General features: G+C 43.1%; 2 protein-coding genes across 9 annotated transcripts; one reads left to right on the forward strand and one right to left on the reverse strand.

Moving 5' to 3' along the window:
- Positions 1 to 204: 204 nt before the first annotated feature.
- On the reverse strand, positions 205 to 4,172 carry ANAPC13 (anaphase promoting complex subunit 13). Of its 2 annotated transcripts, XM_075032199.1 has the most exons (4): positions 4,035 to 4,172; positions 3,266 to 3,389; positions 2,850 to 2,975; positions 205 to 668 (listed from the first exon to the last, which is right to left on the reverse strand). In XM_075032199.1, exons 3-4 carry the CDS (start codon positions 2,946 to 2,948, stop codon positions 543 to 545), a joined length of 225 nt encoding a protein of 74 aa, XP_074888300.1. In that variant the 5' UTR covers positions 2,949 to 2,975; positions 3,266 to 3,389; positions 4,035 to 4,172; the 3' UTR covers positions 205 to 542. The 2 variants fall into 2 exon arrangements, with proteins under 2 accessions (XP_074888300.1, XP_074888301.1); XM_075032200.1 differs by lacking the exon at positions 3,266 to 3,389 and having other exon boundaries at positions 4,035 to 4,162.
- Positions 3,441 to 27,861, forward strand: CEP63 (centrosomal protein 63). 7 transcript variants are annotated; one of them, XM_075032190.1, is made up of 15 exons: positions 3,441 to 3,636; positions 6,920 to 7,067; positions 8,782 to 8,962; positions 10,885 to 10,980; positions 13,236 to 13,361; positions 14,247 to 14,360; positions 16,802 to 17,038; positions 17,298 to 17,443; positions 18,244 to 18,378; positions 19,009 to 19,123; positions 21,004 to 21,201; positions 21,631 to 21,717; positions 23,708 to 23,913; positions 24,476 to 24,782; positions 27,306 to 27,861. In XM_075032190.1, exons 2-15 carry the CDS (start codon positions 7,024 to 7,026, stop codon positions 27,462 to 27,464), a joined length of 2,151 nt encoding a protein of 716 aa, XP_074888291.1. In that variant the 5' UTR covers positions 3,441 to 3,636; positions 6,920 to 7,023; the 3' UTR covers positions 27,465 to 27,861. The 7 variants fall into 7 exon arrangements, with proteins under 7 accessions (XP_074888291.1, XP_074888288.1, XP_074888292.1 ...); XM_075032187.1 differs by lacking the exon at positions 3,441 to 3,636 and adding an exon at positions 4,065 to 4,143; XM_075032191.1 differs by lacking the exon at positions 3,441 to 3,636 and adding an exon at positions 4,081 to 4,143 and having other exon boundaries at positions 6,999 to 7,067.
- The last annotated feature ends 8 nt before the right edge of the window (positions 27,862 to 27,869 follow it).

Raw genomic sequence — 27,869 nt, forward strand, 5'->3', positions numbered from 1 at the left:
ATCCTGTTGACAAATCTTTCACACCTGTCCCACACAACCTTCCTCAGCCACACACTAGTTAAAGATGGTAACAACTGACTTATGGCTATTTGGTTTTTGTATGCTGAACTCTAACCACAGAATACACAGGAATACCTCTTGGGACATAAGCCTTCAGAGTCAGAAATGATCCCATTGTGAGCTTTGAAATCAGTAACAACCTGAGACAGTAAAAACTACTTGTTTTATCACATGTAGAAAACATTTAAGATCAGAATTGGCACCAACTTAAGAACAACTTAACAGAAGATATGAAATAATTTTACGTAAGAGAAACATTCTGATATTAGCTCTGAGGTGTCAGATAGCCATTGTTATTTCACACTCACTATAGAAGCATTTTAAACTGTGTTTGGTGACTGTGAGCAGAACCATCGTTTGAATCTGAGCCTATTTCAGAAACGTTGTTTCCTCCTTAGAGATGCTTATGACAGTGATGGTCAGCGGAAAAATATTTTTTATATTGCATTCTTGCATCCACTGCCTGAAATCTCACTGATTCACTAGTTTCCCGTGGGTGGAACATTTTCATGGAGATACTGGAGAGCCAAATCTGTCCACTTCATTTCTTGCTCTTTCACAGACTCAGTTGTGCCACCATTGTCTTGCTCTGGTTCAGGAAGCTCATTCTGAGAACAAAACAGAGGTACAATGCGTTCCACACATAATATGCTTCCTGAAAGGAGCAGGTTACTAAGACTTCATATGGATAAATACAAAACCCCACAAACGAGACCAGAGGGTGCATCTGAACAATACATATCATACATACTGATCCACTTAAAAATATTACTAAGCCCAGTTATGAACAATATACTTTTCACATGAATATGCTGCTTAATCTGAAAGGTAAATTGCTTTTCCAGGACCCTGGGGCCTTGCTATACGCTCAGACTGCACACACAGCGAAGAAGGAGAATATATAGCAAATGCAAAATAAGTAAATAATAGTACGATGTAATTATTCCATTGCTTGTTTGCAATATGTTTCTTCTGCTGTTGCCAGGAATACAGATACTGCATTTATTACAGCTGTTATTAAGACAACTGGTTCTGTAACATGTTACTTTCCTATGGCAGGTGAGAAATCCTTCCTCTTTCTACATGCTGAACTCAGGTGTGGCTGTGCTATATCAACAGTAGAAGTCAGAAACCCCTAAGAGGTGCAACACAGAGCTGCTAATGACACAGTAAGGAGGAAATACAGTTTAACAGAGATTTCATTTTCCTTCCTGGTATTATTTGTTCTCTGTGTTGCTGTATTGGTGCAGTCACACAGAGTGCGTGTTATCTGCCAGATACCATTTGGGCAAGAATTCTGAGTTCTAGATCTCTGGAAATCCCAGTATGAGCTAAATAAAATTTTTCAGTTTTGAAAACAGCATATGATTAGAGCTCATTTGAGTTCATAGGAACCTCTTGAATAAGCAGCGATCAGATGCTTGGGACAGCCTCAAATACTTTACAGCCATTTTGTTTGCTCCTTTACAATGCTGCTGAGTAAGTCTCCTGTGAATTTGTGCTGTTTTTTCTATGTGATCAGAGCCAATCCAGCCCTGGGGATCTTTATATCCACAGCCAGGCCTTTCTTTCTATTGTTAGTTGATGAGGCTTCCTGCTCTGAGGCTGCCATCAGTATGTGACTGTAAGTAGCTCAAGAGATGGCCATAAGGAAAGAAACAGTAATGTTGGGACACAGGGTAAAGGCAACTGTCAGCAAGGAACTAGTTCATAATATTCAGCCTACCTAGTACAGGTTGTCCCAAGCAAAGGGGGTTTTGGGCCCTCATATCCAAGAATCATAGTTCTGCAAGATCATTCCCTCAAGCCCAAATCTTGGCAGGAAAACTTGTGTGCCATGTATATGGATTTTGGAGGTGTGTAGCTGCTCCTTGCCATCTCTGAAAAGACAGTGGTGTAAGGGCTAAAGCTTGAGCCTAGCAATGTCACTAGCAATTTGGAAATGTCTCTATGCTAAAAGAAACTAGCAGCCTGTCAGTCCCCACAATCTTAGCATGACTGCTTTGTCAAGTGCTAGCCAGGGTAAACCTTGTGTACCAGAGGGAACAAGGAAAGAGAAAATCCTCAGATACCTCTCACTTCCCTGGTAGTTTCAAAATAGCTAAGGAAAGGCGTCAGTGTGGGAGATCTGAAGCTTCAGCTCTGGGCTTTGTGGGGTCAGAGATAGCTTTTCCCCAGCTGCACCCTTCTGGCCTTGTACATTGGATGAAAAGATAGTTGCCATGCGTTGGATGCAGTGCTACAAGCAAGAGTCCTACTGCAGATGCCAGTTCCTTCGCTGCTATCCTGGAACTGGCAACAGCAACCCTGTATCTGGAAAAGACTGATTAGGAAGATGTTTGAAAAATTTTCAGCTTCTTTTAATGGAATTTCAGAAAGTGGAGATAAAATGTAACCAAGACTGCAACTGTCAGCATGAGACTGATCCTCTCTGTTCTACAAACCAACTGGAAACCACTTCACACACCAGTAACGTGAAGGGGAAGCAGAGAGAAAGGATAATTCTACTCCTCTGATGCTAAACCCAGAATTGTGCAATGGGAAGGGCACTCCAGTTCTGAGGAGGTCTGGCAACTGGTCAGGCGAAGGGGGAGAGAAACGTACACGTCCTCATACACACAAAGGAATGACTGGCATATAGGACAAGAAAAGACTGAGTCAGATCCATCCTGGGAGCCTTTTGTACAAATTAGCTGCACCGCAAGCAATACTCTCTGTGCCATTTCTTGGAAGGGGCTGTGATAAACAGACCAGTCTTAACTCAGGTTGATAAGTAGCAATTCACCTACCAGAGGGATAGCCACATCTTCATATGGCAATTTATCCTCCCTCCACGCATCATCAATCAAATCCAGGATTCTGCCATCCCTTTGCACTTCGCTGTCCATCGTTGTAGCAGGCGAGTACAGCTAAATCTGTGACACAAAGCAGATACTATTTCTAACGTCCACATCCCCAACCAAGTAGCTGGAGTTTGGACTATGGGCTTGTTCCAGTTTTGATCCAATTTCTGTTAAGCTTAAACTTTTATGGAAAAACTTGATTTTTCTAATCCACTCAAAAAGCAGTTATAACCACAGGAGAACTACTTCATCTAAAAGGAACACTATCAGACTGAATTGCAGATTGATATGCATCAGAGATGAACATATAAAACTGGCCTGTTATTAATTATAGAGATTTACATGCATTTATAGCTACTGACCTTTAGAAGTCTCTTTTTGAGTGAGCTTGAGGACCTAGAGCTCCCCTGTCCCCTATAACTCTGCACAGAACTGTTGCTTATTGTTTGCTGCCTACTCGCTTTCAGTCTCTGATCCTTTGTGAATCTGGGAAAGAGGCAGAACAAAGGATTTAATGGCACATGAAATGCTGCCAAAACCTGAATTCCAGGAAGCGGGTGAAACAGGAGAAAAATAAGACTGTCCTCCACCCTCAGCTACTGTCATCATTCCAGGGGTTTCTTGTGATCGTTCGATTATTCCTCTGCCCTCCCAGAAACCTCACCTCAGCACTCGCCCCTGTGTGACTCCTGCAGCACAGCAACCAGCAGCAGGCCGCTCGGATCGTGCCGGGGTTGGAGACTACCCATATTTATTTAAAACCAAACCAGGTTTGGGACTCTCGAGAGGGTGCAGGAGCCACCTCGCCATGCCCGGCTCCAGACCTACACGTTGAACAGGCCTCGCCTTTACACCCGGAGCTGTGGAGCGCTCCAGCCGCCCCGGGCGGAGGCGGCCCCGCGGTGGCTGGGGACAGGCGGGGTGCATGGGGACAGGCCTAAGCGCATCGCAGCCCCGGTAACCGGGGCGATGCGGCCCCCTGCCCCTCCCGGCGCCCCTCCCGGCGCCCCTCCCGGCGCCCCTCCCGGCGCCCCTCCCGGCGCCCCTCCCGGCGCCCCTCCCGGCCACTGTAGCCCCGCGGCCCGTGTGTCCGTCCCCCCCCTCCCCACACCGGGCGACGCGGCCCCCTACCCTGCCCATCTCCGGGAGGCAGCCTCGGCGCCGGCAGTGCGCAGGCGCAGTCCCCGCGCAGGCTCGGCGCTCACCCGCCGCCGAGGCCCAGGCTTGGCTCCGCCGTTAGGTTGGCAGCGGCGGGGGCGGGGAGGGGAGGGGGGGAGTGGGAGTGAGCGGGCGGACCGGGGGCAGGGGTGTTCGCGGGGAGCCGAGCCGGGCCCGGCCCGGCCCGGCCCGGTCCAGCCCGGCCCGGCCTAGCCCAGCCCAGCCCAACCCACTGCTGGCCTCCCGCCGTCAGGAACGGTCGCCGACCGTCGTCCCTGAGCGGCGGGGTCCGACCCATAGTCAGCGAACCAGGGCGGTGCCGGGGAGCCCGGAGCCCCCCGGGCAGGGGGGCCTTCTTCCCGGGGAGCAGGGCTGGAAGGGGCCGCGGTCAGCGCCTCGGCCTGCGGGCCGATACGCTCGCCTTCGGGGTGTGTGTAAACATCGTTAGTGGTCGTTCGGTGTCGAGGCTCCCGGTGAGGAGGAATTAAAACACCGTAGGATGAGGGTGCGCCTTCCGGAGAGGCCGGGTGGCCTTACGCCGAGGGGGACCCCGTCCCGGGTCACTTCTTGCCCCGGCGAAGCAGCAGCTGCTCGGGCTGGTTCCCCGCGGGCTCCTGCCTGGCCATAGAACAGCCGGAGATGGCTTTTCCAGCGCCTGTTTATCGGTACTTCTGGGAAGTGCTTGCTGCAACGTGGGTTGTGCTTTTCTGTTCGTTGTAAGCTTACTTCCAGCCGGCAGTTTAAAATTGCATCCTACAGTGTTTTTTAAATGTAAAATAATCCCAGTCTTTCCTCACGGGCAGTATTCTTAAGTCCTCCTGCGTATTGTCAAATTTTCTCCTCTTGCCTCTACTGCAACAATTCTTTCTTGAGTTGGGATGCTAAACCTTGTTGATTTTTAAATGTTTTATCTCCTTTTTTTTTTTACCCAAATACTTCCTCTTTCTTCAATTTCAGAAGTGACAGGCCAGCTCTCGTTGTTTCAGCTGTATTTAATGGCAGAGGCTGTTTCTTTTTGTGGTATCTGTGTGGGTCTTTACTTAGATGCCTGTAATTTGCACATAGTGACTTGCAAGCTTGAGATGTCAAAATATAATACTAAGTCAACAAGCCTGATGTAGGATAAAACTGGCTAGAGGTGTCTGATTTTAAGGCTTTTCCCCCAAACACAGGTAAGCTGGCAAGTATGCAAAGCTGGCAGATACGGGCATCTTACCTTGGGGGCCCTGCTTAAAGCCTATCAGAAGCAAGAGTAGATACTGTCTGGCTCCTCAAGGCACTAGAGCTTTCAGTGTCGAACTGATCCCAACCTCTCACAGAAGGACCTGCTGATAAAGGACCTGGATTGCTCTCTGGATTTTCTTTTTGAATTCTAGCAGACGTTCTCTGTGGTGGACAATGAAGTCTCTCTGCTACCCACTGAAAATCAATTATGTGTAGGTGTGATTAGAATGAAACAGAAGAGCTGTTACTGGCTAATGTCTGCTATTGCCACCTGGAGAACTGTCTTGGAGAGCTGTCAGCAGCTCTGGCGATCTGCTCATCTACTCTCCTCAGCAGCTCTGCCATCAGCAGTACAACAAAGATGTTCTGCATACTGATTGAATTTTGTTGAGCACAGACGGGACCCAAAAGAGACAAAACACTGTATCGGCATAGGGATAGGAATTTTTTTTTTCTCCCTTCCTCAGTGAAATACATATTTTGTGTATGTGTGTGGTTTAAAATACAGCTCCCAGGGACAGGCTTTAATCTCTGGATGGTGTTTTAAAATGCTGTAGGAGCAGGATAGAAGCTTTGATGGAAGTGAAAGAGAGCAAAGCTGAGTATGTGTTTCTGAAAGTCTCACTTTCCGTGACCCGCTCCCCCTTTTGTTGACTGCTTGATAATGCCGTATTAATCTTTGAGGAAAGATGTTGTGAGGATCCATCTCTAAATACTTGAGAAAGTGCACACATGTTTTGGAAACAGAAGATTGTGTGAATACATCCACAGAGTGAAACTGAAGTGTAATTTTGTATCCTCAGGATGAGTTTAACCATATTTCTGTTAGAGAGCCACAGTTTCATGGAGGAGCCACTGAAATAAATTCTACCTTTCTGGGTGTGGTTCCATGGTAACTTTAATTTTTTTTTTTATTCCCCATTTTTGCCTTTTATGTAAACCTTTCTTGCTTCACAAATATGTGAAACTGCTATGTGTATGCATACATACATGTGTTTGTGACTTAAAGGATGTTGTTTTTAACTCAATGTACTGCTACTGTAAACGTGTGCAACTTATTTTCATAGCTTAAGGCACCAGAGGAATTTTTAAAGAGTTAGTGCTATCTTAAAAGAAAATTCTCGCAACCATGTGAACTAGCATTGTGTCCTGAATGCAATCGTAAACTGTGTGGTCTCTTTAACCTAGTCTGTAACAGACTAGGAAGAGATCTAATTTATGGATACATTCTTACTGCTACTTGCTACAAGGTGCTTACGGTTTTTCTCTGAAGAGACAAATAGCCCTGTCAGGGGTGGATCTTAGGCTAGCCCATTTGGAAGCACCTGAGTGTCCTGATCCTCTGCAGTTTGGTGCACTCAGGAGATGGGAGATCTGCCAGTCCCAGTGTGTTGAGTTTACCCGTTTGCTGAAGTGCAGATTTGCCTCCACTGCTGCTCTTTGAGTTATTCCACTTAAGAGATCCCATGATTATATCACCGCAATTTGATAGTGCTGAATGGTTGCACTGGGTCTTTTTCATTTATTTGGGAGATATTTGGCTTGTAAGTTCATGAAGCTGACCATTGTTTTCCTCACCTGTAACTGTGTGCTAATTGTAATTTTTTTAAACTTCTTTCCTCTGTGGACTTCAGCTTGCTCTGCAGTTGGATGGAGAAGTAGCCTTGTTCATATAATACCATGGGTGACTGCTGCTTTTGTGTACTTTCCTAGCTGCTAAAACCACCAGGATTTAGTGATGGAGGCTTTGCTGGAAGGAATGCAAAGAAATGGGCAGGGGAGGTATGTATGCAACAGTATACACCAGTCATTCAAAACCATTTAAATATTAACCTTCCCTCTTATTCAGAATCAAATTCTCTGGTATCAGACAAAGCTTCTGTTGCTTAAATAAGGGCTTTGGAGTTTGTCCACTAGCGCATGCTGGTGGACAAATACCGTGTGCAGTGGTCTTCAGCTGGTGCAGAAGTAAAGTCACTGAGTGAGCTAGCTTTGCAATAATCTCTTATCAGATATTGTAGTCTTAATTGTTAGAAATTTAGTTTTATGTCTTCCTGAAAACCTTACCTCTTTGTCGTTATTGTTGTTGTAAACCCTTCTTACTGTCTAACATCAGGAGCAGTTGTAATTAAAGGTGTGAATAAGTATTTTTTTGGTAACAGCCTTGCAAGGTTAATGAGACATGACTTTGTTATCTGTTTTTATTGAAAACATCTGATTATTTCCTGCTTGTGTTGAAACTGCACAGTCTCATTCATCTCTGAAGAATCCTTAATGCTATCTCTTAGGTGAAAGTATCTAGGCTTTTGGATCCCCAAGAGATACTATAGTGCCGATAATGGAAAAAAATGTTTTATGTGTTAAACAAGCGTGAAGCAAAAGTCACTGATGCCATTTTCATAGTGATCTTTGAGAATGTGACTCAAGTTTACTGATACCATATCTTCTACAGAGAACTGGTTGCAGAAATCAAGTTTAGATTTAGCTTTATATTAGCAGATGCTATGAAGGAAATGTTCTTGCTCTGCATAATAGTAGCTAATATTTGGTTAACTTGCAGGACAGGGTGAACTTCAAATTTAACTGATTTTGGCTCCTTTAAGAAGTATTTCTTTCCCTATAGAAAAACTGCCAAGTTGTGAAGTGTGCATGTGCCCTGGGGGAACAGGAAAATTTCAATCCCTTAACCTATTGATTTCCGTTTCTTTTCAGTGCTTCCTGTTTGACAGGGAAATTAAAGGGGTAAAGATCATCATGGAGTTCACTGCCCTCTAGGGCTGTATCTTGCAAGCCTTAATATTGTCCCTGGCTTAGCAGCTTGTGAAGTTTTAGAGGAGTTAGTTGAATTGGCTTCAATAATTACTGCACAAAATTAGAAATTGCTGTGTCGCTAGGGAGCATGCTCTCCCCAATGGATTGCGAATGTTCTATTCTTCATTATCATGTTGTCATCCAACCCCCTCTGCTTAGGGGTTTGTCTGCATTTGTGATAAACTTCTGTTTTCAGGAGCTGATAGCTTGGCTGTAAGATTTCTCTGGTGACTGAAACTTGTTATAAAATGCCTCTGCCTGGAGAGCAATTAAGGCAAATACAAAATATGGATCAAACATGCTCCGGTTTACATAGATAATGCATAGTACCAAGACAAAGGCATAAGTGTTTGTAGGTGCTTGTAACAGTTCTCTGTATAGAAGACAAACCCCCTACATTTAAAGTGTGTAGGTCATTTGTTCTCACTGAGATTTCACAAGTATTCTTCATTGGTCATTGCCAAATTTAGATCTCTGCCCAGTGATACGAACATGCCACTTGTGAGATACTGCATTAGAGAGTGGGACAAACACGTAAGTATTAAGTATATTTCTCTGCAAGCTAATTTGCATAGAGTTCAAAGCACTGCATGTGCAGAGTTGGTTCCTTCGTGCAAATCAGTTTGTTCTGCTGACTTTGTTGGTACAGTACCTGCTTTGTAACTTGAAGCTCTTTCCCTTCCAGCGGTGGGTTCTTGACTTCCTGTGAGGCTGAGCTGCAGGAGCTGATGAAGCAGATCGACATTATGGTGGCTCACAAGAAATCTGAATGGGAAACACAGACACAGGCTTTAGAAGCTTGCCTGAGTGTTCGAGAACAGGAACTTGCCTCTGCCAGGGCTGCTCTGCAGGAAAAATATAAGGAGGTACCTCAGCTTCATACTGTTTTCTGATTGATGTCAACCTGTGTGTTTTACATGTCACAATGCAATATAAAGGCTGAACCTGAATTTCAGAGTTTGACTTTGCATGGACATGAGTTTCGGGTATTGTTTCATCAGTTTTGATTTATTTATTTTTTTTTAATTTTTAAATGCTAAACCAAAACAAGGGGTTACCTTTAGCAAATAGCGGTGCTAAGTGAAACAGGAGCTTGTCTCATAGCTGGAAATCAGGAATAGAATTTACAAAGGAGCCTGGTGGAACAAGGTGCCTGTTCTGTAATTCCATCAAAGTCAAGCGATCAACTCCTTAAGGGTTGGTGGAAGTCCACAGATTGAATTGTCAGAATTTCTAGAGAGAACCCAGAGACACTGGATCTGGCTATAACAGTAATCAACAGCCCCGCAACCTGCAGTCATTGGTGGAAGAAACATTTGGTGGTGTAAACTACACCAAGATATTGCTGGGAGATTCTCCAAGGGCTATTTCATGCAGCTCAGGTTTTGTAGCCTTTAATTAAAGACCTGGGGGAAGTGCACCAAATTTCTGTATCGGTGGAGAAGTATCAGTAAGTGAAGTTTCTGCATAGGATGTGGACCATAAATTTCTCTTGTGCAAATGAACTGATGTATCCACCAGCAGGAATCTGGGTGGCTATATCTTAAGGTCTAGCCACATTGACATTTTCTGAAGGTGTTTAAAACTTGTTCTTATAGCTGCTGTGTCCTATCTTTCAGCAGACTCTTCACTACAAATTGTCTTTTGGCAGCTCTTTGATGAAGTTGCTTTGACTTCTTGGGTTGAAAGCCAGCTGATAACTGCACAAGCAGTTGGGTTTTTTGGGTGCTTGTACAACTATACTACACCTCAAAATTACCCAAGTACTGCTGCAGCTTTTAGTAATTTGGTGTGGAATCTAGTAAAATAGAGAAATGGGACAGTTTGTAGCAACAGCGGGTTAAGAACTATGTAGTTTCTTGTTAATACGGTCAGGTGCTTCTACTGGTCTGCATGGCAAGTTTTGGAATTAATGCCTTTGTTACAGAGTTATTAAAGCTGGAGTCATGCCACAGGATTTTCATTTGCAAGAATGGTGATTTTTATCATATAGGTTATCATTATTATTATCAATTGTATTTTCTCAAGGCACTTGAAATATTTTTTTACCACCAAAAGCAAACATTGATTTCAAAACTGAACTGTAATCTATGGTTAAAGTCACTACTGGAGTATATTAATGCTTTTGGTTTACTCATGAATTTTCTGTGGCGATTTCTTTTAATTTGTTGGCTTGCTGTCCTTTGCATCTGCAGTTAGAAAGGTGGCCACTCTGGTTTGTGGGTGGGAAAAAGATGGAGGGGGGGAAGACAAAAAAGAGTCACAGGACCAGTTGAATCAATGCAAGGGAAGTCTTCCCCATGAGTTTCAAAGCCCCATTTCTTTCTTTGTCCCTCTCATCTCCATGTGGTATTTGGAATCTCCACTTCACCTGACTGTAGTAAGATAATGATATGGCCATCTTTTCTCTTGGTAGATAGCCTGACATCATAATGTGTGTTTATGAAGAATTTGATGAAAATACCAGATAGAAATAGCTTTTTGACACAAGCCCAAACTGTAAGCTTCATTCCCAAAAATGAAAGCCAGAAACTGGCTCAAAACAAGAGGCCAGAACGGAAACAGTTCAGGCCCCAACCTGCCAAAGATTTAGACATAGACTTAATCTGATTCATAGTGAGTGACCCCATTGAAACATGCAGTTGTTAACAGAATTAGGATCTTTTAATAGTCATTTACCACTCCTACTATAATGTATATTTATGAAATGAAAACTAATCCTAGTACCTACTGACAGTAAAGTCCACTTCTACTGTTTTATTTGTTTGCTTTTTAACTCTGAATTCAGGTTGGCATGTTGCGTCACCAGGTAGAAGACATTGAAAAAGCCAAACAGGACATGGTTAAAGAATATGAACAACAGCTGAAGAAATTTCAAGAGGAGGTGAGTTGCAAAAAGAGAAGGTTGGTTTTTAGTTCTCAGATGACATACGATCTCATAGGTGAAATACTTCGTGTCATTGCTTTTGTTTAAATGCAATATTTTTAAAATTTCCCATTCTTTTAATGCTTATGCTCTTACAAATAAGAGCATTGAGTGTAGGCAAAGTAATATTTTTATGCTTCATTAGGCCTGTTTTTTGCACTTTGGAGGAACTTGGTGATGAACAGAAAACTGTTGGAGTAGAAATGTGTAGTAGATTTATTCTTGCAGTTTTCCTGTGTTAGACATCTGCAGAAGTTTACTGCAAAAATGTCCTGTGTTCGCCCATGCTAGTCACCATAGTGCTTATTCTGAAGTTGCCATGGGTACAGGCAGCAGCAGTTTGCTCTTTCAGCATTTCATGAAATTAAAAAGGGGCGGTGGTGCAACTGGCCTGGATCACATGAGATCAAGAAACGAGAATGGTATGTGGTCTTATCTTCTTTTTGTCTCCATTGACTCTGATTTTGTTGGTAAGGATTTTGTTCTCTCAAGGCATATTAGTTTTAATACACTTAATAAAAACTAAGTATACTTAGAAAATACTTTCTGAAAATAATTTCAGAGCTTTCATCTCAAAAAGCTGCTTCTTCACTGCAAGATGGTAGATGTGGAGTGTCCTGCAGGTGGTATAACAGCATTCCATGTTTATGTCTTAACTCTTTGCCTGTCTCCACTTGCTTGTCAGTAGCAGCGAGTTAAATGGCATGAACAGCTAGTAGAGCATTGACCTGTTTTCTCTGGCGGGTTGGGCCTAGTTCATGCTCACTGTAAGCCAGAAGTTGAATTAATTTGGTAGTCTCTGCTCTGAGGACAGAAGGCATCTGTGCTCATTTAAAACACCTTACTGTTCAGTATGACTAACAGTCTTCTTTCACTAGATGTTCCCACTGGAATTGTGGATAAGCTGCAAAGCAAAGCTGAGGTGCATTGGCAGATCTGCTTAAATTGCTAAGGCTAAAATACAGCATGTGTGTTGTGGCCAAAATTGCAATGTGTTGGTATTTTACCCACACAGTATTAATGTAGATGACGTTAAGCTCCAATATTCCTCAGTCTTCTGTTCTTAGTACCGTTTGGGGAGATTCGTTCTGTCTTGGTTTACCACTGTTACCAGTACAGTGTCTAACTCACTGAGGTTGTTGAAAGAATAAACCTGTACTTGTAATTTTCTGATGTGTTTGTCAAAAGATGTTTGTATATTAACTCTAAGCCTGTATGCCTGTCCATTCCCATTGAACATGTCTATGTAGTTTGCTGACTCAGGGCTCTGGAGAACCTTTTGTGATCAGTGCGTGAGGTCTCGATTGAGACTTTTTTCTTCTCACAGTCCTTCTGTTCATCCATGGGCTTAGCTTTCTCCACCAGTAAAATGGGAATGATGACTTCTCAAATTCATGTGGCTGATTGGAGACTTTTTATTTAATAGTTGAGTTGGGGGGAGCTCATCAGATGGAAAATTCTGTGCAAGTTGCAAGTGATTATTTGCACAGAGGGTCATTTAAATGTCAAGAGTTTTTTCCTCATTCCTGCTTCTGATATGACTTTAGCATTCTAGCAGTAGGCGTAGGAATGATATTTTCTGTTGGCATTCTCCACTCATTGTGAAATACATAGTGTATCTAATCAGAAAATGACAGATGAAGTAGTGTTGATATTATGTATAATGGCAATTCTCAAATCTTTCTTCTCCCACTAAGCAGAAGAGTTCCAGTTCCCACCTGAGCTTCACGAGTGTATTTTAATCACATAAGAAATTGTACCTCTGTGTAGAACTAGCCCCCACCCCATGTGTGGTGTGATGTGCCCCTCTCTGAGGAGATCAACCACAGGTACTGCCTGCTACTACTGTGGCTGGGAGCCACCTGTAGACAGATGGGTACCATGCTCTTACTGCATTAACAGCTACATGTAAATGGTCATCTTATCAATATTTTAGTCATGTTTTAATAGTGGTAAGACAGACGCCTAATTAGAGCTGCTGATGTCACGACTTCAGTGGCATCTTGCTACTCTTGCACAGCTCGGTGTATTTTGCAATCCTGTTGGTATATTAGATTCATTATACAAATAGAAGTCTTCACTTGTGAGCTGTGTGGCCTTGATTAGGGGAATTGTTTGTGTGAAGCCATTTTGTGTGCCTTCTTTCAAAGTGCTGTTTAATTTTTGCCTTACGGCCTTGAACAAAGTTGTTTCTTTCACTGTATTCCTTGCAGTTGTCCAGGCTGAGGAGGAGCTATGAGAAGCTGCAGAAGAAACAACTAAGAGAAGCTAGAGGAGAAGCTAACAAGAGGCAAGGGGATGACCAGTTTGAAATAAGCCGACTGACCAGGAAGCTGGAGGTATGTAATGAATAAGCAAGTGCCAACCAGAGTTTGTATGTATTAACGTGACTTTCTGGGCTTCACTGGTGACTGAATAGTCAACTAGGAAGTGGGCTATGAATCCTGCTTTAAAAGTACTCTCCATCTACTCTCCAGGTATAGCTCTTCTCAACTGCTTGTATAATAAAGGCAGTTTCCTGCATTGGAGCATCTGAGTGTGCAGGATAAAGTATGCTGGTGTTCTTATTCTTAGACTAAATAAAAAGAAGAAGGTGCTGGAAGAGTAATTAATTATGTGAATGGAATGAATTCCAGTGTGGTGAGGTTGTCATCTCTCTTCTCTGAGGAGGAGGGAGCTACATGTCAAACTTCTTCTCAACCCTGTCTCATCTTTTAATCTTTGTGCTATGCTGAGCTCAACTGCACTCAATTTTCTTCTACTGTACCCTGAAACATTTTGTGTCCAACAAACACATCTGACTGATGTAGTATCCAATTTCTGGAGCAGAGATTAGCATTAAAATTCTGTAGTTCGTACTTGTCATCTTAGTGACTTCAATAGCAGCGTGTTTGGAAGCTAAAGCCAGTCTGAATTGTTAAACCTCTGACAGCAAATCCATGAAACTAGCCATGAATCTGTTAGCACTTAACATTTGTAAACAGCAATAATTGACACTGACGTTTTAACTCAGGCGGGAAAGAAATACAAGCAGCACATTATGTGAGGCGTTTTATACTGCTGAGTTGGTGCATCAAATGATTGGCTAATGGTTTCCCTGCTGTGGGGAAAGGTGCATGAGGATATGGTGGAGAGAGAAAGTAAACATGGATATGAACTAGAAGGGGGCCTTCTTGTCAACTGCATGGATGTACTGCTCCAAGCCACCCCTGCTGTCCTTGCAGGAGTTTCGTCAAAAATCACTTGACTGGGAGAAGCAGCGCTTGCTTTACCAGCAGCAGGTGGCATCGCTGGAAGCACAGAGGAAGGCTTTGGCTGAACAGTCTGAGCTCATTCAGGTACAATTCATATGTGCTGAAAGTTTCTTGTTTTGTTTGTGGTAACAGGTGGGGGAGGAGGGAGGGGAGAAGAGGGAGAGATTAATGAAATCTCTCAGGCTTGAATCCAGTTTAGGTTGCCATTGAAATGACTTTTAAAGTCCCAGTGGAATAAGGTTTACTTGTATGAGTGCTCTGTGGGGAAAAAAGATCTGGAGTCTGTCAACAGAGGTTAGATAAAACTTGTGCAGCTCTCCCTGCCACCCCTCCAATTAGTATAGAAGATAGTAGGATGAAGCTTTCCTTAGGAGGTAGAGACCACAGCATATGACACTTTACAATAACTATTACATCATGTCATCTAGTTCAAAGCTGTGTACCTGCCAGTAGCTAAACACGTGTACCTTGTGGGTCCAGCCCAGTGGACGATGTTGGAAAATAGTCTTCCCCTATGACAGATACTTCTGCAAAGTACTGAAGTAACACCAGTTTTCAGTCCTGTCCCTGCACCGCCCACCCCACCTCTTTTTTAAAAGTCTCATAAAGGCAAGAAGTAGTGGGGCTGCTGTTCCTGAAAAGCTAATCATTCAGTGAGTTAGTGGTGCTGCAGCAGAGTAAGACAAATTGACCTAGAGCACAGCTGTGAAGTCACACTGACACAATCACAGCAGACACTGATAAGAAGCTCTTGCTGGGGGCTTTACACTTAATGGGCTCCTGAGTTGCTCTTGAGTGGAAACTCCTGCAAGGAGGAAGTTTGTGATGACAGGATTGAGGCTGGCTCTGACAGGGGCTTTGTGAAAGGCTGACACTAGTAGATCTACAAATGGAGAGAGAGTCCTTGAGCAGAAGGTCTTGCTGCTCTGCTGTCTTTGTATCATTGATGGCTCAATTGTCTGAAAACAGATGTGTCCTTGGAGTGCAGGCTGGTATACTGGAGTGCAGAGGAACTCTTCTCACTGTGCAGCAGAAAAACACAAATTCGGGGAGATTTTTCCTAAGCAGTGTACATGACTTAGGTGCAGAGGTACTGTGAACAGATTGCCTGAATCCAAAGCCCAGCATGAAAATGCTAAATTTTTGCCTTGGATGTTTCTATGCATTTTGTATGCTTGGTTGTTTTTCTGGCACAAGGTCAAGCTGAGATCTGTGACCATGGAGTACTTCCTCTTTCTCTTCTTTCAGCTGGCTTCCCCTCATATCTTTCAGTGCAGCTTAGGGAAGCCTGGCATTCTTAGTGATGAGCACCTTCCTGTAACACCTGCAGCCTTTAAAGTCAGCAGGTGAAACTTGGAATTCTGTGCTGTCCTGCATGTTCTGTGGCTGGAAATAAAAGATAGCTTAAATGTTTTCTTAATGCAGAAATAAATATTCAGGTAGTCTGGTACTCCGATTTCTTGGGTAGAGAAAGGCTTTACTTTAAACTCTTGCCCTTCCTGATTATGTTTTCTGTCACGACTATTCAAATAATGAAAAGGCTGTAATCAAAATTATACCACAGTCTTCCAAATGCACAGTTCCTGTAGTTTTCTTAGTTATGAGGCATTATGTATCAGGCGATAAATCAAGGCATGTGGTGATTCTGAAGCTGGCGGGAATTGCTACTCTTAGAAATTGGAAGTAAAAGACTACTCAAATATTTTTGTTTCAGCCTTTAAAAATTGTAAGGTACTATTCAAAAAAGAAATATATGAAGTGAATATTCTTTAGAATCTTATATGAGAGCTGACTTGTTAAATTTCACCAGCTAGCTACATGGAAAGAAATGCTATGAAATAAAGTATTGTGCCTATAAATAATAGAGCATGTATTGTTTGGTAGTCATAAGTTCCTTACAACTTTTTTTGTCAGCCATTAAGACAATGAAACATTCAAAGTGAGCATTCTCACAAGCTGTTAGAACCAGATATTTACTGCCTAAAGTGAAACATAATTGACAGATCAAAACCCGAACTGGGTGTAACAGTTTGGTGGTTGTGGGTTTTTTTTTCATTGTGCACCAAGAGCTGCTTTCTATCCTGGTGTGAAATTAATGATTGGGTAATCTCTAGCTTGTGTATGGTATTTACAAACCCTCTTACATGCTGCCGTTTCTCCTGACCTAACCTTAGGTTAATGAGCAAAAAATAGTTGTTTTGCAACAATAGCAGCTTTGTTGTTAGGCAGTTCATACTTGGACAACTTGAGTGATTTGACATCTGCTTTTCCCAGATTCTCTTTGAATCCCTTTTGGAGTCAGAGGGCCCCCTCATTTTTATTTTTTTTTAATTCTGTTTGCCTTCAGTTTTGCCCATTGTGTAACCCTGCAACAGTACTTTCCCTAATTCCCTGAAAGGTAGTTTTGCTTACTTTGAGAATGTGGCTTGTTACACAAAGAAATCAGTAGTTGTTTTGAATGTAGTTTTGATATACTGTGTTTTCTATACTATAATTTAGCTTTAATGCAAACTGATTACTCTTAGCAGACTCAGCTTGCCAATCGGAAGCAGATTCTGGAGTCGGTGGAGCTGGCCAGCCGATCAGAAATCCAACACTTAACCAGCAAGCTGGAGAGGGCCAATGATGCTATCTGTGCCAATGAGTTGGAGGTGGAGAGGCTTAACATGATTGTGGATGACCTGACTGTAAACAATCGGATGATTCTGGAAGATCAGCAAAGAGTTCAGGAAGAGTTAAGGCAATCCAAGAAAATGTTAGAGGTCAGTGGAGGAACTGTTAGGAAACTGAGTATAAAGCAGCGCTTGTGAGAGGTAGCAGGAAGGCTTTTCATCCTAGAGCTCCCATCTCTAGAAACAGCCTTTGTAAAGTTCCTGATTGGCCTCAAAGCTGGCTTTGTACCCATATGATGCTCTGCAGGATTTCCAAGCGTTCCTTAAAAGTCTGATCAACCTCTCATCGCGTTACAGCAAACTGATTTGGTCCATCTTGCAACAGTCATTCCTTCTCCCTCCTGTGCAGGTGCTACAGGATGAGAAGATGGAACTCAGAGCCACCTTGCAGTCTCAGGAAGATTTCATTGACAGCTCCAAGCTGCACCAGGAACAGTTACAGAAAGAGCTGGCCAGGGTGACTGAAACTCTTCACACTAAAGAACTCCTCAACAGGTAACATCTGTGCCTCGCTGGTACTTATGCTCTTGAATCCAGTTCTATATTCCTGGTTCTCCCACTGAGGACAGTAAAAGCATTTTCACACAGCTGGATCTGTACTGGTTGATATATAGAATGGTACACTGTAGTTTCCCACAAGTGCTGCACTTCCTTGCAGCATTTGACAAATTGCATTGCTTTTGAAATCAACTGATAACTCAATGAAGAGTGCGGAAGGGATCAGCATTCTACTCAGCTAGGTTTCTGGAGGCAGCACAGGGCTTTTGAGTTTCTTTTTCCCCAGGCATTTTCAGTCTAGTGGTGGAGGCCTTTCAGGATTTGATAATGTGCTTATTGACATAGGTGAAAGTTCTTACCAATTTAATGATGTCAGATTAGGGTCTTGGTAAAGTAACTACATATGTGGCAAAATAATCTTGGCCTTCCTCATCTGCACTGGCAACATGCAAAAGCTATAGGGTTTTGATGGCCGTGTCAAAAGGTTTTGACATAAGTTACCTAACAGCCATGCTGTTTCTTGCAAGCTGGATGTCTGCTAACCACAGAGACTGTCTGGATCAGGGAGGCCAACGTCACAATAGGATGTAGTCTTTTTTTAATCAGCCTGAACTCAAAACAGGGGGTAGTCATCCAGCTGGTGTGTTTGCTTATTCACAATGCACACAGGTGTCATCTACTGTTGGGTTTTGTGTATTTTTCAGAGAATTACAAGAAAATGGTGGTTATGTTCCCTGTATTAGTGAACTCAGACGTGACATTTCTGTGCCGAGATTAAAATTCATGTTTCTGCTTAGGGCCTTGGAAGAACACTTGCAAGAGAAACAATTGTCTTCTCCAGGGCTGGAGCTGGAGCATATACTACTGCAGCTGGATGTTGCGCAGAAGAAGGAACAGCACTTACAGTCAGAGATGACTCATCTTGAGAACAGGTAGCTGACTGCTTTCTTCCCCTCGATGTGCAATGAAACTTGGATAATAATATAATATCTAATGTATTGTATTCATCAAGTTACTGAGTCCCACTGATTTTTGTAGGCTTATTTTGAATATCAAAGGGCTAAAGAAATCAAATGCTATTCATTTTATGGTTTAATAGTGAGACTGTTTTGCTAATTGGTTGGCTACTTTTCACTGCACACTGGGGGTGTTTCCAGTGTTTTAGCTTGCTTGGGCTTAGCACCTTCATTTGTAATAGGTTAAGGAGTCTTTGTTAGTCAGCTGCTAAGAACCAGATCTAGACCTTCCTGGGAAATAAGAATTATAAACAAGTCTTCCTCTCTGAGTTTGTGGTTTTCAGACTAATGTTTGCATGGGAAGTTTGTAATCTTAGTATGGTAAAGAAACAAACAAGAAATGGCTATCATCTGTTAGATCAGCTTCCCAATCTCTTTTGAAATGATTTTGGTAAACAAAACCAAAGGATTGGTAAGGAACTTCTAGGTTAAGAGTCCGGTTTCTGTTATGACAGACATAGGAGACTGCTTGGAAAATCAAAGTTTCTCTGACCATGTCCTCCTCCTTGGGGTATTCTAATCTGTAGTTTTACATTTGGCACCCAGCCTGGTGTCTTCAAATGCAAGGTGTGTACAGCTGAGTGAAGAGCTGGATGAGAATATCAAAGAGCTGCAGTCAATGGAAGAACACCATACTGAGTCAAAGGCAGAGATTAAAAAGGTAATATCACTTTGTTTGTGGAGAGTGGGAAAGGTACTTGTGGACTCAGCTGTTCCTGTGTGTGTCATGTGCCTCAGCAGTGCACAGTTAGCAAAGCTCCAAATGGGACCAAAGGCCAGGAGTGTTGTGGAGGCAGTGATATGCTGAAGGGTGAGGAGCAGATCTGACAAAGCAGGAGTTGAGAGGATAGGTTTGCAGGTTGCTGTACATAGCTATGCAGCTTACTTTGTGAGCATCTCTTAGGCCTACCTCTATGTGACGCAATACTTCTCTATAGTGTGGAGATACTTGAATTAGTGCTGGAGGGGCAAATATGCAAAGAAATTAAGGCCTGGAATGCTGTGTTTAAGCCTAATACAGGCTCCCAACAGGATGATGAACAGGGAGGGAATGGGCTTTGCTGTAGTATGTCCTATCGCACTTGAGACAGGGCTTCAAATGTGTTCTAGTCCATATGTGAATAAGGGAGTTTGTTTCAGGCTCGATACTTAGACGTGAACTTAGGGGCTGGAAGAGATGGAGCAGCTTATCTGCCATGAGGACCTTGCCCTAGTGCTCTGTGCACCTGAGGGAGGCAAGCCCTCCAAAAGGCTTGACTTTTAATAATGGTCTAGATCAGTTAGTGTGAGAGCTTTTACTGGAGCCTGGTTAGAGTAGAAACCCTATTGGACTTGAGTGAAAAATCTCACTTCTGTGAAAATCTTTCATCCTTTATTCTGAATGTACAGAGGTGCAGATCTCGCCAGAGATGCGTGCTTGGTTACACATTTAAACAGCCACACAATAAATGAATCTTCTACAGGCTGCTGGGGAGGAAAGAGATTTATTATGGTTGTTTCTATTTTATATACTTGGGAGGCATTGAGGTGACATGGAGATAAATCACCATATGTATAGTATTTACATGGCTAGGCAGAGATTCTGGTTCAATTTTCTAAAATGCTTGTAATTCTCAGAAAAATCCTGGAAGTTTGGGTGGTTAATATTTCTGGCTAATGGAATGGAATATTAGGGAAGAAGTTATGCTATGTTGTTGTTCTATCATGTCACTGAATAAATATACAGTGTGCCTGCCAGAATACTGTATGCAGTGCAGGTCTGCCGTCTCAAAAAGGATTGAATAGAACAAGATAAGGTATGGGAAAAGATGACCAAAAGGATGGAGTGGTTTTTTACACAAGGAACAGCTGAATGGAATAGGTCTTACCAGGCTGGAAAAGAGATAAATGAGATTGAACATACTAAAAATAAAATCATGCCTGTCATGTGGAAAGTAAATAGGGAATAATTATTCTCTCATAATGCAGGGACTAGTGGTCATCAAATGGAATTATGAAAACAAAGAGGTATATTTTTACCCTGTGCATAGCTAGCTTGTGGAAGTTTGCCATGGGTAGCTTAAGTTGCTACAAGCTAGTATTGATTCAAAAGACTGAGGACAAATTCCTGGAAGAAAAGTCTGGCTAGAGCTATTTAAAGATGCCATCTCTGCCTCAGTAAGGCTGAGTGGCAAATTGCAAGGTTATATTATGAAAGTGTTACTGTGCTTGCCCAGTGATGGTAAACCTTTGGGTATCTGTTGTAGGCCACAGAGATAGAATGTTGAGCTAAAGAGACTGTGATTCGATCAATTATGGGTCTTCTCAAGTACTCTGCAGCATGTAACTTATGTCTTGGCCCAGTTGGCAGTTCATGGTGTGGAAAAGGATTGGGATGAGGTGGTTTTCAATCAAGAAGGACAAGCATGCACAGAGGGCTTGTTACATAGAGCTTTTTGTTTTCCAGTACTTAGATTTCACGTTGCCATGTGCAATACTTTTGCTTTTTTGCTGAAACATCTTTTAAAAGCTCATGGGTGGTGTGTGCATATCTTCCTCCAGCTGAAAGAGCAGCTCATTCAAGCTGAACAAACTCACAGCAGTGAGCTAGAAGGGATGAAAAGGGAAATCTCCAGGTTGACGCAAGAGTTACATCAGCGGGACATCACAATTGCATCTGCAAGTGGCTCCACATCAGACCTAGAACAGCGGCTGAGAACAGAGATTGAAAGAGCAGAGAGGAAAGCGGTGGAGCACAGGGTAAAAAAAGGCAGAAGACTCTTATGCTGTCTCTTTAAGGGATCTGAAGGCTTGGAATACCATCCTAGTTTTTAAAGTTTCCTTCTCTCTTCAGCATTTGAACAAAGACTTTGAGACCCTTCTGATTAAATCTTCTAATTTATGGTGTTCATTGAATCTGTCTTGCTGCTGCTTTCAAACCAGTAACTGACAGTCCCACAGAATTCTTTGAGATCATTCATGCTAACTAGGCCTGGATGATGACATCTTTGAAAACTAAAGTAAATGACTGTGCATGGTTATTTGTATGGTCTTCTCCATAGGGTCCCTGCACAACTAATGGCCCCAAACTTGCTTTGCTTGAATTCAGGGTGGAAAATGCTTGTAGGATGTTGTGGGCACGTGTTGTGTTCTTTTTTCTGAGCTTGTTTTTTGCCTCTGTCTCCTCAGGTAATTCTGGTCCAGCTGGAAACCTTGAGGCTGGAAAACCGTCATCTCTCAGAAATGCTGGAAAAAACAGAGTGTGGTATGCCAGAGGTATACATTAGGGACCAGAGGTGGGAAGCAGCTAGCGTTGTGTGTCCCCTGGCTGGGAACAGTAACAGTCTTTGCCCAGGCCTCTCAAAGTGCTTGGTAGAGTTCAGTGAACTTAAAACCCAAGCAAAAGAGGCAATTTGTGAGGAAATAAGGTGCAGAAATACTGAGCATCTTATTCAGTCAGAGAGTAGTGAGGAGAACTGCAGAAACAGAGCCGTCATCTCAGTTTCTTCTCCATGGGGTCTGGCCAGTGTTTTTTACTACATGTTGTTGCATTTCCATTTTATGCCAGTTTACCTCAAACCTCTGATTCTAAATCTGTGATGTCCCTTTGACCTGCCTCATTGCTGTAACTGCTCTGGTCCTTGCAATTTCTGGGGTGAGAGCATGTTCTTCTCCTGGTGAGGACCCATTCGGCAGGACTGTCCCTTGCATGTCTGGGAATATGGGCTGGATGCCTTGGGGCAACACACCGGGAAGGGGCACTGTAGTGGGCTCCTGCTGATGTGGCACTCTTGAGTGAGGCCACCTCATCCAGAGAAGAGGGGAGCCTGCATGGAAGAGGAGCAGTCTTGGCAGGAATAATACCTTGAAGGTGGTTCATTTTAGTGCCTGCGTGAAGGAAGGAATGGCTAGTTTGCAAATTCTGTCTCACATAAACCAGAGTGTGCCCCTCACAGGGGCAAGGACTAGATTCAGACAGCTGAAAATCTAACAGGAATGTGTCATCAGAGCTTTTATTGTGTCAGATCTGTGGGAAGGACATACTCAGCAGTTAATACTAGTTTGGGGTGATTGTCAAATGTACCAAATTCCTGGGAACGTGTTGAACAGAAGCTTGTGGCTGGTGAGATGGAGAAAAAACAAAGCTTTCTGGAGAGCTGATTTGAGTCTGAAATAACCTAAGGCCCGTTACTTTCTACTTGAAGTGCCTGGTGGGCTTTCGCCTGCCTGACTTACCAAAAACTTGATAGCAAAGTGCAAAGCAAGAAACCTGTTTGGGTTTTTTTGTTTGTTTTTTAGGAAAAAAAAAAAAAAAAAAGCCCCACAGCCCCATGGCACAGGAGCTATGGATCTTGGCCAGGTTTTTTTGGAAAGTCCTTAGATACGGCAGTGATGAGAATGAATTAAGCATCTAAATTTAATAGAATTGGCAAAAAGAAAGTGGGAATGTCACAGGAGTAGAAACAGTGGAAATTATATCCACCTAGCCTAGTAAGGAGAAGATGGGGAGAGGCAAGTTGTTTAGAGTTTCAAAAAAAAATTTAAAAAAGATCACTTTTACCAGTGAAAGTTTCTAAAGGGCTATGGGTCATCACAGCTGGGGAGGCATATGCAAGGCCTTTCATACTTATTACTATAGGCCTTTGCTAAGTTGAGTGAAGGGATCTGGAAGTGTTCTTGCAAGCAGCTTTGCTGGTGGATCACATGGAAGGTAGTTTCTCACTGAGAGTGGTTACTTCTCATCAATGGCTAAGCTACTGGGGTATGTATTTCTTCATACCTGTAGGAAGTATCTGCCAGAGCCTGCTACTCATACCCAGAGAGTTGCTCAGACAGACAGTTTATGGGGGTGCCACCTGAGTGTTCCCAGCTTTGGCTGAGAGGCTTGCATCTTAGCTGAGATAGGTGAAGGAATCCTAGAATATAGGGCTGGAAGAGAACTTGATGTCCTGTAGTACTCCTCATTATCCCGAGGCCAGAGGCAGATACATCTGAACTAGTCTTGATCTGTATTTTCCTGTTTTCAAAAGCATCCAGTGTTGAGAGAGACTTCCTTTCCTAGGCAGATCGGCACAGCTTGTCTGGATGCAGACACAGTAAGGAATATATAATTGATTTGCTCTTACGAAAGCCTTGACAATTTTGCCAGTCAAAATGGAGATTAGAGGGTACACCTGAAGGAATAGCTTGCCAGCCTTTGCTTTGGATTTGACTATGATGTCTTGCAAATCAGAAGTTTTGACTTCAGCCCTTCTCTGTCCATTAGGGAAAAGATGTCACCCTAAGAGCACTCAGTGAAGACTATGCTGTTGAACTAAATAAATTAAAATCTGAGAACCAGCAATTGCGGAAGGATCTAGCAGAGGCCAGAGCAAAACTGGAGCTCACTCGGCAGGTCTGCCAGGATGAACCCGAGGGCACTGCTCAGCAGATGCAAGATGAAGAGCCTGAGGCCAGGGTTGTGCAGTGCAGGTGAGTGTTACTTGACCCCAAGGATGCTGCTTCCTTATTATGAAGGAGAACAGAAGGCGTGGAGATGTGTGGGTTTTTAATGATGTGCTTTATGTATAGTATCTATCTCCAGCACACAGTAGTATGGGAGAACACAAGGACTGTTTTGGAGTCTGCCTTCATGCTTTAAGTAGTGCAATAGCTTTTAGTCCCAGCTGGTTTGCGTTTTGCAAAGCCAGCTAGTATTTGGCTGTCTTTTGACTGTCTTTGCCTTTTTCTTTGATTGAGAAGTAGTATGTGCTCTTTTTTGGTGCAGGGATTAAATTTGGCCCAGGTGGCTGTGCTCCTTTCTTTTGCAGTACTAGGATGTGCCGACTGTAGTTTTTGGTATCTACAATAGCAGAAGAGTAGAGAATTCCCTAGAGACTGGATATGCATCTGGAAGTCCTATGGGAATAAGAGCTGGTTTGGGTTGCCAGGGCTATTAGTAACTTGTATGTTATTTGTTATCTCTGTGGAAGTTTTTGCTAAAGTTCAGCTGCTAAGAGGCAAACTGTCAAACGTGTTCAATCCTGCCTTCCAGGACAACTTGGGAAGCACAGCACAAACACGATGAACAAGCAGAGAGAATATATCACAAGCCTGACGGGACTGTTCAGCATCATCAAGGGGAGCCCCAGAGATGGGCGGCTGCTGAAATAGGAACTCTGACACCTGAGATGGGTGAGCTACCCACCCAGACCACCAAGAAGAACTCCATGGAGTCACTTGCTTTGGGTGCCTTGCTGGGAGCGGATTCTTTGCTCCATGTGCTGGATGGAGACAAAGATTTTGCAGATGAAGCATCTAAGCAGTCCATCTCAAATCATCAGAGAGAATCTGTGCCTTTGGTAAGCAGTATAGAAGCTGGTTGCTATTCAACAGCTGAAGATATAGCTGGTGTCTCATCTGGCAAAAGGAGCCAGATTTTTGAACGTATGATCTGGCTGCATGGTGTGTATGATTCTGTAGGCATATATCAAACATTAAACAGGGAGGAAAAAACCACTGCTGGATGCTTAATACTTGCACAATGGGAGCCATGTGGTTGTTCTTCAGAACTCTCTGGGAAAGGGCTTTGTGTTTGATATAATTGCTAAGCTAATTTCAGAAGCTCATGGGTCTCTCCACACTGGTGCTGTACATCATTGTGTACCATGACCTGCTTATGTCAGTTCAGAATTCTGCTTCAGCTTTTGGCTTGGGTTGGTGGTGGAGGCTCAAAGTGGATGTGGAGTGCTGAGTATTTCAACGTACGTTTTCTGGGTGATTCTGAAAGCTGGTGCTGCACATCTATGTTCACTGTAATGCACAGGGTGAGTTTGACCCCTCTGAATGGGACTGCACGCTGAACTTAAAGCCACTTATGCTAGCTGATGGGAAAACGTGAAATCAGTGCTTAACTGCACAAGGGGAGGCTATTATTTTTCCTAGTTGCTGATCATAGCTTTTTAGTAGGGGGCAGTGTTGGCACCTTCTCTGTACTTTTACCTCAGCTCAGTTGCTGGAGGACTTGCCCAAGATACAGGAAACTTAGACTCAATCACTTCTTCCTTTGGTGTTTAAGACCATATATCCTAGTACTGACTGTAATGACCAGGGTGTAGACTGACTTGAGCAGGGGAGGGGATGAAAGAGGGACACTGAGAGCAGTTGTCATACCCTGGGCCAGACAGGGCTGTTCAGAGAGGGGAGAACCCTGAGTACTGGTCCTTGCTCCAGATATGTTGCCTCTTTTCTCTTCTGGTTGTGTGTTGTTAGCAGTGACAACAGCTATTTTTATTTTGTGGGGAGCCCAGAGAAGAGTCTCTAAGGCTGACACATAGATAAATGGAGGCTTGTCAAGTTTGTAGATCTTGACACGGTTTACTACCAAGAATAGATCTTGATTGTTTCAAGACTAAAGTAGCTTGTGGGCATGTCCGAAAAACAAATGTTTGGAGCTTAGGGAACTGTAATATTCTAAGTGGAAACTCTTCAGATTGCAGGACTGGAACTGAAGTGCAAACAGTTCCACTTCAGGGTCTGAGAAGCTCTAGGGCTTGATGCTTAGTAGAAAAGAATGTGTTGCTTTTTGTTCTGAAAGGTAGAAATAAGGTTTCTAAGGAAATGCAAGTATTTCTCCTGGTGTTGACTGGGACTCCCTGCTCATGGTTAGGCTCTAGTGTCTTTAAATCAGTTCCTTTAACATTAAAATAGGAATATTCTCATCAGTAGGCAACAGTGGGGTGGGAGAGATTTGCTTGTTATCTGCAGCCTTTTTTCTGCTTCCCTTTGTTCCTGCCTGTTGATAAAAAAGCAGAAGACCATGAGACTCCAGGATTTGGAAATAACCAGTTACATTCTCTTGCCAAGACATTGAGGCAAGTTTTTTGTAATGGAAAGCTGCCCCTTAGTAATTTTTTAATTCACCTGCCAGCCCCTGTGCAGGAAGCTTCTCTTCATCAACTCATAAATTAAACCTAGTTTACGATGTTATTTTTGTAAGTTAAGAACTTGTGGGTAAGTGATGTGAGTAGCAGGAATAGTTCTTGACTGTAAAGGAAAGAATCTGGGATATTTTATTAACCATTGCTAGCTGATCTGAAGTGGTGTTCAGTGAGCTGTGATGGGAGTTTGGTGTGTACTTCCCCTGTAGGATTGTACCAGGAACCCATTACTTCAGGGAAGAAGAGGAGATACATAAAAGAAAGCAGAGATATCCCCAGTGCCGGTCCAGTCTTGGCAGTTCTTTCTCTTCCCTGGAACCCATATTCTGAGATGATACTGCTCACTGATATTTTTATGAAGACAAGGAGCAGGATGTAGACCTTAAGTGTGAGGCTGCACTAACACACCCAGGACAAAACCCTTGGTATTTTGTAGTGGCCTTTTCTGGACTTATGCTATGATTGCACATGCCATGTCATTCCCTCTCATTATTTGAAGTGGAGGGGCTGGTAATTGAAGTGAAACTGCAATTCCCCTAAGTAAACAGTCAATTCCTATTGATAACTCTGGGGTCAGGGTTCCACCTGTGAAGTGCAACGGTTATGTAGGCACATGGAGAGCTTATTTCTGTTCAGCTGTAGACCCCCAGTGCTTTAAAGAGGGGAGCTACTGGAATGGAAAAGTTGTGTGTGCTGTGGTACTGATTTTACTCCCTGCAGTATTGGCAGAGGCTTGGGAGGCTTTCACTGTTCATTGGAGACTGTTGGGAGGGTCATTTACCTATGATACAAGCATGAGACTTGAGTGCTTAGTCTGCCCAATAAGATAGAAATGACACAAGGGCCCTTTAGAAGCATATTTAGTTGCATGGTTTGAGGATCAGTAGTGTTTCTGGCTGAAGCTTGGAATGAAAGAATACCTGATATCCCTTTGTTTCCCTTTAGTGCCCACTGCCTACATCTTCAGTTGGATCGATAGCTGCAAGATACCTGGAAGAAGAAGAACTGAGATCCCAGCACATCCTGGAGTGCCTAAATGCTCACATTGAGGAACTGAAAAAAGAGAGTGAAAAGATAGTGAGACAATTTGGACACCAGGAGTAATGTTTCTTAATGAATTTGAATGCTGGTTTATTCACGGGGTTCCAAACTGTGACAGGGGAGGAGCCTATAAACCAATTGCCATTGGAGCTTGAGTGAGAGGCTGTTTCTCCCACTTTGGGCTGAATCAGCAGGATGGATATTGAGGAAAGGAAACTCCTCCCTAACATGTTTGATCTGATGGAGGGTGTTACACCACAAACACTTTAGTCAGCTTGCTGTAGGTCAGAAAGCTGCATCAGAGGTATGTGTTTGTGCACTCGCTTACAAAGAAATGATGGTGTTTCTTAGAAGCAAACTGTTTGCTAGTTTTAATGTAAAGTTTTTAAAGTATATTTTATACATGTAAAAGCATTGAAATAAAACAGAATGGAAAAACACCTCATTTCTTGTTCATACAAATATACA

Source organism: Buteo buteo, chromosome 7 (genome assembly GCF_964188355.1).
Source record: "Buteo buteo chromosome 7, bButBut1.hap1.1, whole genome shotgun sequence".
Lineage (NCBI taxonomy): Eukaryota > Metazoa > Chordata > Aves > Accipitriformes > Accipitridae > Buteo > Buteo buteo.

Bases quoted from the DNA above. Each gene is read 5' to 3' on its own strand.
- ANAPC13 (XM_075032199.1), bottom strand. From the start codon at position 2,948: ATGGACAGCGAAGTGCAAAGGGATGGCAGAATCCTGGATTTGATTGAT. The intron at 669-2,849 runs GTAGGTGAATTG...TTTTGTTCTCAG, and splicing joins AAGATGTGGCTATCCCTCTG to AATGAGCTTCCTGAACCAGA.
- CEP63 (XM_075032190.1), top strand. From the start codon at position 7,024: ATGGAGGCTTTGCTGGAAGGAATGCAAAGAAATGGGCAGGGGAG. The intron at 7,068-8,781 runs GTATGTATGCAA...TTTCCCTTCCAG, and splicing joins CAAAGAAATGGGCAGGGGAG to CGGTGGGTTCTTGACTTCCT. The intron at 18,379-19,008 runs GTAGCTGACTGC...TTTGGCACCCAG, and splicing joins ATGACTCATCTTGAGAACAG to CCTGGTGTCTTCAAATGCAA.